The sequence below is a fragment of the Lagopus muta genome, chromosome 14, assembly GCF_023343835.1.
Source record: "Lagopus muta isolate bLagMut1 chromosome 14, bLagMut1 primary, whole genome shotgun sequence".
NCBI lineage: Eukaryota > Metazoa > Chordata > Aves > Galliformes > Phasianidae > Lagopus > Lagopus muta.
The window spans coordinates 14,061,941-14,076,236 of record NC_064446.1 but is presented as its reverse complement, the minus strand read 5'-3'; the positions used below and the strand labels follow the sequence as shown (position 1 = coordinate 14,076,236).

The 14,296-nt window shown below is 38.2% G+C and overlaps 1 protein-coding gene across 4 annotated transcripts in view; it reads right to left on the bottom strand.

Moving 5' to 3' along the window:
• Positions 1–14,296, bottom strand: part of FAM13B (family with sequence similarity 13 member B) — a 41,585-nt gene that overhangs the window by 4,152 nt on the left and 23,137 nt on the right. For 2 of the 4 annotated variants that reach the window (XM_048960396.1, XM_048960395.1), the window contains exons 10-21: positions 13,350–13,485; positions 13,105–13,128; positions 11,158–11,225; positions 10,642–10,696; positions 10,082–10,229; positions 7,741–7,806; positions 6,367–6,577; positions 4,490–4,619; positions 4,019–4,100; positions 3,508–3,737; positions 3,244–3,327; positions 2,026–2,121 (exon numbers count right to left, since the gene is read on the bottom strand). In XM_048960396.1, coding sequence (XP_048816353.1) covers positions 2,026–2,121; positions 3,244–3,327; positions 3,508–3,737; positions 4,019–4,100; positions 4,490–4,619; positions 6,367–6,577; positions 7,741–7,806; positions 10,082–10,229; positions 10,642–10,696; positions 11,158–11,225; positions 13,105–13,128; positions 13,350–13,485 — 1,330 coding nt within the window. The remainder of the gene's footprint in view (positions 1–2,025; positions 2,122–3,243; positions 3,328–3,507; positions 3,738–4,018; positions 4,101–4,489; positions 4,620–6,366; positions 6,578–7,740; positions 7,807–10,081; positions 10,230–10,641; positions 10,697–11,157; positions 11,226–13,104; positions 13,129–13,349; positions 13,486–14,296) is intronic. The other 2 variants (XM_048960398.1, XM_048960397.1) reach the window with 2 other exon arrangements.

Below are 14,296 nucleotides of genomic sequence, written 5' to 3'. Positions count from 1 at the left end.
AACAGACTTAAAGAGCATAAACAAAACAGCCTTAAAATCCAAAAACTCAGTTGCCTGCTAAGTTGCAGCTTATCATTCACATGAAAAGAACTGAAACTCTAATACTCTTCTTTGAGCTTTCAATAAAAAGCAATTGCCCAACGTGTTCTGAACAAAATTCATAAAGCTCAAAGACATCTCTGGAATTCACTCTTGTTCCTCTTAATTTACAAAAAATGAAGCTATGTAAGGGCATTTTGTATCTTCTGCCATGAATGTGGTAGGAATAATTCTGCCAGTTTCTCTTTCCAGACTACTCTGAAGCCCAACAAGTGCTATGCTATCTAAAAGTTATCTGCATCTGTTGAGTTTCAGCCTATCCACATGCTGCTGTGAGGCACAGGTGCTGTTGTTAGCTGCCTGTTACACACATGCCATTATGCTCTGCTCATCTCTTACAGCTGGACAGGATAAGCACTTTTAACTGATGAACTATTAGAACAGGATAAAGGTAGAACATGAACACACATAGACAGTGACCTGTCAAAGAACTTCTGCGAGTGAAAGGAGCTTCCTGCTGCTTGATTTCCATGCAGGCTTCAGTGTATATGATTAATATCCCCTGCTACCCTAACAGATACCTCATGGAAGCAAATGTCATGTAATTTAAAAAGCAATTAATGAAATACCTGGCATAAAATATAGCCTACCTACAAGCTACCATTGAACTATTCCTGGTAATTACAGAGCTCCACTTATCTGTCTCACACATTTCAAAAGCAGAAGCCTGTGAAATACTTTGTCCATCGTCTACAGCAAGAACAGGAATGTTGTCAGCAAGACCTCTTCTGAATTTAAAATTCTTTTGGCTGAATATCGACCATCACTTTGTTTCACACTTAAATAAAAAAGACTAACATTTCTAAGACTATGGACAACATGATACATTTGAAGGGCTTCAAATTATTTGAAGGGCTGGATTTCTGATATGAGAAATAAGGCAAAACCCAACCAGTCAAAGACACCAAAACCAAACTGCGGCTCAGTAGTCATGGAGAAATGCTAAGGTTATCAGAGCAAATTCTGTGCTTATGCAATTCAGAAATGGATACTGACATCAAGTTGCCCTTAAACTTAAAGGGGACTACAGTTGAAATCGTGTTTTTCTATAAGAACAGCTATTCCTTTTTCCATATGGATTTTGAGTCATCTTGAACTGATTTCTTTATCTCAGTTCTTCGGCTTAAGGAGCTGGTTAAGAACAGTGAGAGTCACAGACTGCAGATTAAGTTACTGCTGAGTAAGCCATGCCCAGTTATTTAAATCTGATAGAGAACTGACTGACTGTGTGCAGTCCCTTCCTTCCGAACGGGTCAGTAGCTAATATCAAAATCCCAAGTTTGAGTCAGCATGCAAGAGAACAAAAAGAGCTAGGTGGTTGTCATTGCACAGCTGCCTTATAGGTCACAACAAGAAAGGTTAATTCAGTCATTTTGCACAATAGGAAAAACTTTTCTTCCTTATCTCTTCAAGAGGGGAAAGAAAGGGAAGGAAAAGCACAGCAAGCTAGGAGGAAATGAAGCGAAAACATGATGAAAGAGCAGATGATGTACAGATGCTGCAAGCAGGTGTCAATAACGTGATTCTCACTAAGGAAACAAAAATGAATGAAGTGATTTTAATGGCCATCTTATCACTCCTGCCTCTGCACTACAGGAGAGGCAAGCTTCATTACAACTGGTGTTACTCTTCTTTGGAAGACCAATACAATACACACTGCAGATCAGTACTGAGCACAGTGACTTGCAAAGGACTCAGCCAAAGAAAGCTAGAACAACTTGTTTACTTCCACTGGGAACAATTTACTTCCTCAGAGCTGTCAAGGTAACAGCCTTGAACTGCTCTGTTCTCAGCAGTAAACCAAACGTCTCAACTACAACACCACCTCATATCTTCCAAAAGAAAGACATGCTTTATTATTAGCTCTTCTAAAGCCATACTAGCAGTTCAAAAGGGGAAAAAATATAAATAGCATGTTTTACTCACAAGAATAGGAGTAATGCTTGCTCTAGTTAACATTTGTTTTACAAGTCTGTATCTGTCATAAAGTGGCTTCACAATATGTCTTTCTTCTCTAGTAACCTAAAGGCAGAGAAACCACAGAATTAATTATACCAGTCACTGAATAATACACAAGCAAAGCATTATGCTTCTCATGCCAGGCCACATCCATTCCAATTAGGAACATAAAACTAATTTGTGTGTATGCAATGGAGCTTATGGAAAGAAAAGGAAATAAGCAGATGTTTATTTCCCCTCTTATTTTTCCACTTTAAACTTCCTTTAGAAAAATACTGAGTTAAGATTCCTTAGATGTTAGATGAGCTCAAGTAGAAGTAAGCCCTCTGAAGACCTTAGAAAACAGGGAAAAGGGCACCAAGAGCTGGGGGAGAAGACTGCATAACTTGCAATGATGATGACTCTACAGAAGTGACAGGGGAAAAAAAGATGAAATTGCAGACAGGCTTTATCTGATACCTGATTGTACGCTCAATTCTTGGCCATTATGTTTACTAAAAACAATGAGACTTGAAGGTTATCATCACCAGTTACTGACTTTTTCTCTAAGGGGCTCATAGGGTCAGTACCAATAACACTAATGCCATTTTTCTTCCTGGGCTTTTGTAACTGAAAGGCTTGATCAGATGCATACAGTAGTGCTGATTACTGAGTTGGTGCATGAAGTCCAGAAGACTGACAGAACATTAGCTGGAAGCATCTTGACTGGACAAGCAAATGCTGATCACTGCCCACGACTAAAAACTCAGAACTCTAGGTGCTAGCTGCCAGTTAGTTCCTCCCACCACCTTCTTCAGAAGAGTGCCTCAATTTTTGGTTTTGTGAAACCCATAATAAACTTACAGACCTTTTCCTAGGAAATCCAATAGTGTTTGTGATTTTTGTTTAAAAATAACACAAAGAAGATTACTCTGCTTCACAGACAAGAATGGCACCAACCTATACAAATTACTTTGCAAACTCCAGTGACCCACTGATCTGTGAGAAAGGGCCTGTGTAACAAATCAATACACAAAGCCTAATTTTCACAAGTTCATGCAGTAGCTTCATTTGATGGCAACATGGAAACAGATCATTGTTTGGAAAAAAAACCAGGTATCACTGATAATTATCAGTGCTCCTACACAAGAAATCCCACAGTCTAAGTGCACATCAGCATCGCCAATGAAGTAGAAGAGGAATTACCGGTCGTCCATGCTGACTTTCATAATACAGGAGACTTTTCTGGAGAGATGTTTTCTCTTCTACCAAATGGTCCTTTGTCATTTTCTGTTAGAAGAATTGTTCATATTAATCAAAAGTCACTTCAGCAGCTTTTTTGTTTTTTTACTGTATCAGCTATAAACACAACTTCGCCAAAAACTGAGATTAATTAATACCATACATCCCAGCTTAATCAGATTTAAAGCTGCTCAACGTTGTAATCAGACACCAGAATCTTATGCTTACTTTTATATCCTCTGGCAAACATCTCTCAACTCGTTTTTCCTTTAATCTTTTCAAAATGAGTTCAAGTGTAGCTTCCTTGGTGGGCTTCTTCTCTTTCTGCACGACCCGCATCTCATCTCCATTTTCTTCTTCTTCTTGGTCAAGAGAGGAACCAAAGCTTTTTGGTAGAGTGTTGCTTCGTGGACGTGTTTGAGGTATGAATTCTCCATCTGAGCTCTTCTGCTTTGCATCTGAAAACAGAAAAACTACTTAATATGAAAGTTTAAGAGAACCAATTCCCTCTGTTTAACTGCAAAATAAGGAACACAGCTGTTTGCATAGGCAAGATTTCTCTTCTAAAAACAAAGCCACGAAAATAAGTTTGATTTTGCTTTTGGAATAGATCAGAATCTAGAAGTTAAAGATTTGTACTGTCCTGTGGAATTGTGCTGAATGAGTTATCACTTCTGTTTTAGTCATATATATATCTATATAATTTGTTTTTGTCAACCTGAAGCACAGCATCCCTTACCTTTTATTTGCTTTCTTAATTTGGTAAGGTCAGTCATCCATTTTAAAACTTTTGGATTGGCTGCAATATCACTGTAGGAGGGCTGAAAAGTAATATAAAGTGTTATATGAACATGTTGAAGATTATTTATAAACATTTCATAAAATACATGGCAATATTTATGGCAGCAAAGGTGACTAGCCAACATAATGAACACTTGTTAAAATAAACTTGAAATAAGGCATCCAAAGTTGATCCAGAGAGAGGTAAAGATGCTTTTGTTTTTCCACTGGCTTCAAATTTCCCTTCAGTCCAACTGAAGGTCAACATTTGCTCACCAGGTACTTTGGCATGTTTTCCTCATCCTGCCATCGTCTACTTTTGCAGAAAGCAGCATGTGACAAAGTGAGCTCAGAGTTCTTCAGTGATGAAACAAGAAGTGACTTAGCTCCACCACACAGCCATTTCTCCTGAATAAAAGCAGTAACTTACCTTACTGTTCTTCTCCTTCTCAAATTGTTCCTCAAATTGCTTTATTTTTTTCTGTAGCTTCTTGACAAGCTGATAAGGCGTCTTGTCTTCCCTTTTGTCATCTTTCGAGCTGAAGGACGCTCTTCGTGTTCTGTATTAAAAACATTTTAAAATGTAATTTCAAATAATTAAGCCAGTGCAAACAACACTGGGCTAGCAGATGACTAACTTGTTTTGGTTTTCTTTTTCAGTTCATCATATATTCTTTTCAGACTTTCAGTCAGAGCTTCTTACATACTCAATCACAATGCTACCATCCACTGCCTTCAAAATGTGATGTTATTTTCCCCTGTCTTCAATACTATCCCTAACAGAAATAGTTCTGTGGTGAAAAACACCATTTGAAATTCAAGTACTGTCAATTACATTGTCATGAAAACAGCTCAGATCTTTCTGGTGGCTAAGTTTGCTTATCTAAATTACAAGATTATCAGCACTTCTTGAAACATTTGGCACAAAACACAGCCTCGTCTAGAAGCTTCCACTGCACAATCCTTGGTAATTAGGCAGCTCCACTTATCTGTCTTAGATAGCTCAATAAATGCTTATCTTAAGAAAAAAAAAAAAGAAATAATAATATCCATCATCTGATCTGTTTGACTTCCAAATACATTTCTGCAGCGTGCAACTCCAGTCTTGAATCACCTTTTACACTTAGCTCCTTCACATTTGTGCCTTATGAAAACTCTGCATTTCAAGACCAACCGTAAGAATTTTCTAGCACACACATTACACAAGGTGCCTGAAATACCTCTTGGTGCAGCCAGTGACGTCCACATAATTCAAGATATTACTAAGATATACTAATCTAATTATCTGCTGGTGTAGATCCTTATTAGTTTCAGAATGAGAACAGCTATTAGAATCAGCACTTTTCTACGGGTCAGTCTCGTACATCATGTTGACAGTACTCATCAACTGCAGCCTGCCACTAACTGGAGAGCATTTGGGAAAGCATCTTTTGCATCAATAAACTTGTGACAGAAAATTAGGAATTCTGAAGTTGGTCTTTCCTGTTCCAAATTTTCTCATTGTTATGAGGTTATTTCTCCTCTAATAATCACAGTGATTTTTCTCAAATGGCTTTTCATATCAGTAGCATTATGAAGTACAGGCCACAGGTTATTTACAGCTTTGGAAGTCCACACAAATAACTTCCAGCTTCTATAATTACAACGCTGAGTTCAACTGGCTTGATCCTCTACAGCAACAAGAGAACCTGCATTAAAGGACCCTACAACTCCACTGTACTGCTGTCCCACCTCTCTCCTTTTAACAGTTGATGCTTTCCCTTAACCCTCCTGAACGAAGGCTTTTCAAAGGCCAAATGAAGACCCTTCCCAGTTCATCACTGCATGTTTTTGTTGCAATGCTCTTTACTGGGAGTGGATATACAAAACAAACAGGAAATCACACAACATGAAAGTTGATACTCATGCCATTGGAAAAAAAATTACATAAAACCATATCACAGCATCCAGTAAAGCCTGGTAAACAAAGGATATAAATAATGGCTTCGGACCAGGAAGTGTCATCACAACAGCTTACCAGAAGCCCAGTCTGAACGCCAGGGAAAATCTGTCCTATTTTTATATTCTTTCCCTCAGCATCTGCCAGTGGCCACTTGGAGAGACAGCCATCCCAGATGAATGTCTGGTCTGACCAAGGATGGCAATTCCCAGGTGTGCAAAACTGCCAACTGGCTGTGTAACGAGACATCTGACCTTGGTTTTCAGTTTGTGTCATACCACAGAAAACTTCTGACGTTTTTAAGCAGCTGAATTTTCATACCAGAAGTAACTGCCACAACCCCCACCAAACTGCACTGCAGTACATACCTAACAAAAGAAAGTGCTTTGGATGAAGAATCCAATGTTTCTGGATCGTGTAAGAAACGCTGGCTTTGCCCAAAGTCCAAACTGCGGTGTGACAACATCGGGTGACTGTCCTCCTCCAACGGATGATTGGTCATCCTGCCAGCCTGTGGGGAAAGCTGAGCTTCTCCAGATTCACTGTCTTCCTGCCAAGATTTGAAAGCAGGAAATGGATCTGTAAGATAAAAAAGGGAAACAAAATGGTACTTGTCTGTTAACAGAACTATAAAGAAGAATCAAGAGGAAACAACTGTTACGTGATACTTAGTCTTGTATGCTATAAAGGATGTAGTGTCATACACAAAGTGAATAAAAACAGTGGAATACATCAGAAAGCTACAAATTCTGTCATATAACAATTGAAAGAAAAACATACTGAAATGAAGTATGCACACTAGGATCCCTTTTTCAAAGTGTTTCTTAGGAGTACGCATTTCTGAACAGTTCAACAGTGTGAGAGAGCATCACTTATTTACTTATCAGAAACGTTACGTTAGAAGAACACACTTATTGCCTGTTTCAATGTATTGCTATGGAAATTAAGTTCCATGTGAGCTCTGAAAGATTCTCCTCTTGACTTTGAACGAGGCAAGCCTGACAACACCTCTTCAGGTACAATTCCACTTGCTCAGCCTTTTTAAAGGAGTGTTGGTGCGATTGTTTTTGGGTTTTTTTGTTGCTGTTGTTTGTCTGTTTGATCTCTAATGTAGGTATAGTTTAAATCCATCTTGACATCACTGAGAAAAAGAGATTTTTTAGTTTGTGGAAGGGGATTTTCAGGCAGGGGATTCCAAAACAATTTACTATATATATATTTTTAATAACCCTATTAAAAAGTTGGTTGTGATCCCTTACAATTCTCAACCACGGCCGTGTTGCCATCTAACAAAAAGCTGAGAAAACCCTCCAAGTACTTCAGTTGAAAATCTCCCCCTTCCCTTTCCGAAGTTTGCTTAGTATTTTCCAAACCAGAAATCTTGAAAACCGGGTTCAAAGTGTGCAGAACAACAATAAAACCCACAACGGAATCTTTGAAAAATAAATAAATGGTAACCCTTGTACCTGCTTTCCAGAGTGCATCCACTAAGAATTGTGGAGGTTTTGCTCAGGGAGTTTTTTTGGTGGGTTTTGTTCTTTTCTTTTCTTTTTAAAGCTAGACTCTTGTACCTTATAGACGCTTATGCAGTACAAGGTATAAGAAGGGGGCCCTTAAGGAGGAAAAAATACTGCAAATCAGAACATTCCCAAGATAAGGGACAGCAGGTGAAGGGTTAGTTAGAAAGCAAACCATAAACTATCAAAAGGCAGATAACTGAATGTATGGCGAACCATACTTACCCTCCCCTTCTCTCTGCAGATGCATTGTTTTGAAATCAATGAGGGGAAAAGTGATAGGGCATGGCGCTAATAAAATGAAAAAGAATGGCAAAAATACTAAAGTGAACACACAGCACAGTCAGAACAAACCATACATAACATGTAAAGCAGGAAGATACAGTACCAGGGGAAAAACAACCCCGTATTTTGAGCCAGGCTCTGAACGCTCTCAACTGCCAGGCAATTGCAGTGGCAGGTAAGGATGCTCAGGCCTTTGTAAGCTTGAACTGTTTACCAGAAAGGTTTACAGAACTGACACAGGAATAGTAAAGACTTACTGCCTTTAATAAGAGTCTCATGCATCTTCACAGTAACAAAGGACCAGTTCTACATGTAGTTCTGCCCATAGCTTGTAAATAAGAGATGGCAGTAACTTTCAAAAAGAGGACAAATGCAGAATAAATGCACTCAAACACAGATTAACCAATCTGCATTTCCCCCGATTAAGGCAGCAAGCATTTCATGCTCGTTTTCAAGATTCCCATTGATTACAAGTCGTTAAGTGTGCCATCACATAGGATTTAATAATCCAAACCTTTAGAAAGATTTGGGCTAGCAGATTTCTTTGCAAAGCCAATGTAGTTGAACAGAATGCTACAAGGACTTGCAGTGCCTGAGATCCCAACAGCCATTCTAAAAAAGACTGAAGAATAGCCAAAACTGAAGACTTCACCACATGCAAATACCGTATCTTGCAAAATACCATGATTTTATTACTGAGAATCATTTAATGTAAATTTATTCAGATATCCTACATTCTCTTTGAAGATATACATGTATTTGGATAAGCAATACCAAAGTAACTTTTATGAACACATTTAGAGAAATAATGAAAATGGAATCCACAAGTGTACTGAGAACACGTATTAAACATGTACTGAAGGTTAACACAGAGACATAACATGCAAGTAAGCGATGTAAGTAAATACTGACAACATAAAGCAAGTATTTCCCAACCATAAGTGAGGGATCAATTTACAAACATCATCATTTCTAAAGGGTCAAAAACAAAGTATGGATTAATGCAGGGAATTCGTTTGGAAAACAGCCAACCTCAGTGACAAATTCGGTTATTTTAAGCTGCCACTATTTGAGCTTTGGGAGCTTTGTGTGCTGGCATGCTGCAGTTTCACATTGCACTGCCGTAGCTCAAAGGTACGTAGTTTACTTCATGAAGTTTAACATTTCTAGCACAAGATAAAAGTAACCACATTCTTTCTCTGTTACTAGTGCCTATTAATGCCTAATGACGACAATTTAAACACATCTCAAAAAAATAGCTGTCACTGGAACCGCCTGCTTCAAGTTAAACAATCCCTGGGTAGTGAATCTGCACTAAATCTACCATTTCACATCGAAAATGAGTGGATGGGGTCATCCTCCTGCTGGTGACAGTTTGCAATATTTAATCAAACTAACAAGTGGACTTTTCTTGTAAAGTGCAGATTGATGATTCAGACGATTCATGACAGGAGAACAGCAGCATTTAAAGAACATGTAAGAAGACAAGTAGCTAAGATTATCAACGAGTGTTTTGCTGTGGTTAGAGTACAGAGAAGTTATGCTCTTATACAAGTAGGACAGCATAAGCAGTCATTTCCACATATCTGAGCAACCACATTCAATCAAGTCAGAAGTTCAGGAGGTTGCTACACATGAAGGCCATAAAGAATAAGATCATAAACTATATTTTGTACTTCTTGCTTTCCCTGAAATCATATTCATTGTTAATTTGTACTTGAAAATTCAGGCTGTTTCAAGCTGTCCAGTGACAAGGAAGCCAATACTGGACATTTCTGATGCTCAAGACAAAGCAACCAACAGACTTCTCAGACTAAATCAAATGTAAATGGCTATGCTTAGTAGTTCAGTGATTTTGTGTCAAATTCAGCTAGTATGTGAACTTCAGTAACTTGGATTGGAAAAAAAAAAAAATCACAAAATTCAACATGAATATCAACTGTATCATAAAAATCAAAGTATTTTTATGAGGACTCATGTGAGAGAGAGACCAGAGCATTTTAAGTCACTTGAAAAATACATAAACAATTTTTGCATGAAGCTTAGACTCTTTTGCTTTCTTTGGCTTTTTTCTTAAGTCCCTTCTAAGTTGCAGAAAGATCTGCAACAAGAGGAGACCTATGCTGTACACAGTAAAATTGGCCAAGTCATATAGGAACATTTTATTCAGATGAAGCTAAAGGGAAAGTGGGTAAGTTACCAGACTGCTTCTCCTACTTTGTAAAGTATTTCATTTATATTAACTAGCTGAGTATATTGTGAATTAAAGGGCAAAAATTACCTTCCCATTTGTCTCCATCAGATGCATTCTTCAGATCTAAACGTGGTACTTGGACACTCAGAGCTTCCTCAGGAACACAAACGTCACCATCCCCTGACACCTCTGCATCAGTATTTGCATTGAGATCACAAGCTTTGGTACTTGAATCCTGTTCCAAATAACAGCACAGAACAATTTCATTCATTCTTATTTAGCAGCTGAAAACCAGGTCAGTATTCAGTGCTGCTCCTGGCACTTCTGGAAGCTCTTTAAAAACCAAAAAATTATTTCCTTACTCAAGTAAGGTGCTCCCATGTTTCATAAGGAACCGTAAACAAGCTGCTTCTTCCCTCCCACAGCATTAGCCAAGTACTGGCATAAACAAAGTATTTCTTACACAAGATGCATGAGCATAAGCTTGCTGTGATGCCCAAAATTTCCAAAAAGCTGGACAATGGGATCTGACAGATCTTACAGATCTTGTGGCTGCCCAACCAACACAACACAGACTTCTAAGAGCTACATTTACTGGCATTTTTTATGCATGTCTGCATTTATATATATAAATGAAATTATCTTACCAGAAACATTTCTGAAGATATTCTATCATTGCCATCAATCAAAATACTATTTTGCCTAAAAAGAAAACAAACCCAGTTATCATCTTAAATGCATTTCATTCTTACAGACAGAATGCATTTTCAACAGATATGTAATTGATTTCCTTGAAGTGATCACCAGAACTCTGGAGAGCAGAAGTGAGGTTGTTTGGGGGTGGCACCCCTGTTCTTCACAGTTTCCCACTGAAACATGTAAACAAGCAATTGGGCTTCAAACAGCCTGGAAACAGACACAGCTCAAACAAGGAATAAATATTTTGAAACAAATGAGCTCAAACTGAACACTCCAATCAGTGCTGAACTCAATTGCATATGAACCTAAAATTTTCTGGCTAATTACTGTTACCAGCATTAATTCCCAAATGGCTGAGTGGTACATTGTGCCAAAATATTTTAAAGAAATAATCTTGTTTGTTTTTCTTACGTTCTCAGAAATTACGCATTCTGCCACATAAGTGATAAATGAAAAATTCCTACCTTTCACTATTATTTTCTCCATCAACATCTGCATCTTTATCACATTGTTTCAATAACACATCTGCAGGCTGTTGGCAAAAAGTACATTTAGAAAGATTGAAAATATTTCTGTAATTGTGGACCACAAAAAAGCCCTCAAGAATGAAAACCACAAGTTTCTATGCATGTGTGGAACTCACACTGTTTAACGAACACAATACTTCCACATTTAAAGTGAGGTCAACAATTCAGTGCATTACTCACTAGAAGACCAACAGTGAAATCTCTTCAGACACAGCATGATTGGTTGTTTTTGTTTCTTAAGGTAGATACCAACACTGTCCCTGCAAATTGTCAGAGTTTTGGGGTGACAGGAAATTCTTACTGCCACAACTCTGAGTCTCAGAGAGAACTGAGTGGGATGCAGATTTGGGCTTGGTGTTGTATGAAATGAAACAAGTCTGACAGACTTCCTAGAAGGAACTTCTCATCCCAGTTATTAAATAAAACAGCAGCAGAACTAGAAGGGGATGAGGATATGCTGGCATTTTTATGGCACCATCTCACAGAACAAGTTCAGATTAATTAACATCACCATTTTGTACACTAGAAGTTGGCACAAGAAGATTGCTTTAAATACTTAAGCCAAAGCCCAGTATTTGCCTTCTTTGAGAAGCACCATCTTTGGGAAAATGTAACAGGAAAAATGTTTTATATCCCTCTTGAATAATATGTTACATTTTATTTCAGATTTTAGAAAGCAATCCCAGCTGATCTTTAAAATGTCTGAAAATAATATTTTAAGTTGCTCTGAGCTCAAATGCATGTGGCATTCAAGTATTTTACATGGCAACATATTTCCCCTCCTCACACACAGCTCCATCTCCACGTTATTTCCTCAAGCCAAATTCCAATTCAAGAAAACAATTTCTTAATAACAGCTTTTCTGCCATAGAGAATCACATTTATTGTAGCTGTAGAATCAGCTGTTCCTTTTTCCATGTCAGACCTAAAGCAAAGCTCATGTACAGAAGCTCATCTTTACTCTCCTGCACCCCCTATGCAACACCCGAGCATCATGTTCTCCCTTCACATTCTTACTGCAGTGATGTTCTTTTAGCCCTGAAGTGAATGCATTTCTTAAAAAGTATCATTCACATTTCTCAGGTGTTCTTTTACTGAAAACACTGATACAGAATACAGTGCACTGAAATTTAGATTTATAGAATTAGATTCTGAAGCAATGTGCAAGGATAAAGCTGCAAGTGGAAGCCAACTTGTTAGGTTATTCAGAGTCATTTGAGATCCATGAAAGAACACAGTAGCTTTCTCAACTTTAACACCAACTTCAGGCATCATTAACATTTCATTTTTCTGAGCAAAACAGTTTTAAAAACATATAAAATGTTCTCTTTTTACTAATATCAGATCCTACTATCTGTTCATACAGGATAAACAGATTTTTCTGCACAGGAACACAAACAGTCAATCCCAATACTTCTTAAGATGACAGGTAAACATTGAACCCTTCTTCTCAAGAGGCCACAAGTTTAATTTTCTTTTTTCTTTTGTGTAACACCACAAGTACAAGAGCTCTCAGTGGGATGGACGGGGTTGAGCTGTCAGCTCAGCAGAATTCAAACATCTAAGCAAAGAGGTTCAAGGAGAAGTAACAGAACCTATTTCAAGCAGACAGGAAATGAAGATATGCTGAACAGAGGAGGACACTTATCACTCTCACAGACAAAAACTGTGAGGAGAAAGAAAAGGCTGAGAAACAGCCAATTACAAAACAATGTCTTCCTGTTACAGTTCTCATATTAACATTCTAGCACTGCTTAATACAGCAGAAGTTCATACTGTGGGCTACGTTACTGTCACAGCCCTAGACCCTCTTTTCCTCACAAAGCCTTTATTAAAATAGATGCTATTCTAACCAGTGCTATGCTTGTTGATGCACTAACTTACCTCAGCAGAAGGAAGGGCCAGTACCTGCAAAAAGAGAGAGAAGTCAGGGCCCAAATAAGTTGCAGCAAAGCACACAAAAATTTCTCTGCATGCCTTCAAAGCATGCACAGCAGAACAGAACTGTGCAAAGCAACTGAACCACGTGAAGCTGCATCAGAGCTATTACGAAGACTCTGATGCCCCAAGCACTTTGCTGAAGTCACTGCAAGTCATAATTTCCATATACAGGAAGCTCTTCCTCTCACCTGAACACTTTCTTCCTCCTCAGTTACAGTATCACGTTTCATATCTTCGCTGCCTAAATCTGTGCCAACCAATACTTCAGAGCAGTCTCCCGTGTTCTCACTGCTACCAACGTCATTATTTTCAATAACATCATTCCTAAAGAAACAAACAGTAAAACATCAGTAACCTGTTCTCCAGCCCTCAGTCAACCTTCATATAGCTTATAAACACTTTTGAGATTTTCTGCAACAGCATGTGGTAGATATATAAAAGGATTTATCCAAAACTACCTTGACTAGATGGAGTTGCTTGACTGCACTCCTCTCAACACTGCAGTCAGCTAATTTAAGTTGGTATCAAAGTGCTCCCTTCACAGATAAATCCTGTCATTTCTAATATTTTATATTCCTAGCATTCAACTTAAGGTTTGTAAAAGCACATCCACATTAAAACTAACTTACACCATTCCTGTTTGTCCATACAGTCTTTATACGTCAGCATGTCTGTCACTATGATTCCGTAATTCATGCAAGCCATTGACTTTTGCCTTTCTTCTCCTCCCTCAGGTAACTCCAAACTACTTTAAAAGCATTTCTAGATACCAAACAGGATGGTCTGTAATTTTACACTTCAGTTACGTTTTCTTTAATTCCTGTAATTATTTTGTTATACCTAAGAAATCCACTACTGAGGACGGCAGCTTTTAGTTATTCATTTAGCTATGCATCTGTCTTTTGCACAATATGTTGACTGTACTGCTTTAAAGAACCTGGACGACCTCTTTCAAGAATGCTATCATGTATCATCTATTACAGTTAATCCACAGTGGAACGACACAGAAGCATCTGAAGTAGAGGCAGTGCCAGAAGGGCATATTGGGTTTCAGACCTGCAGTGATGGTACTTTTAGCCTCTGCTTCTGTGAAGCCAGCCAGACTTAAAACACTTACGCCATAACTAATGGATTC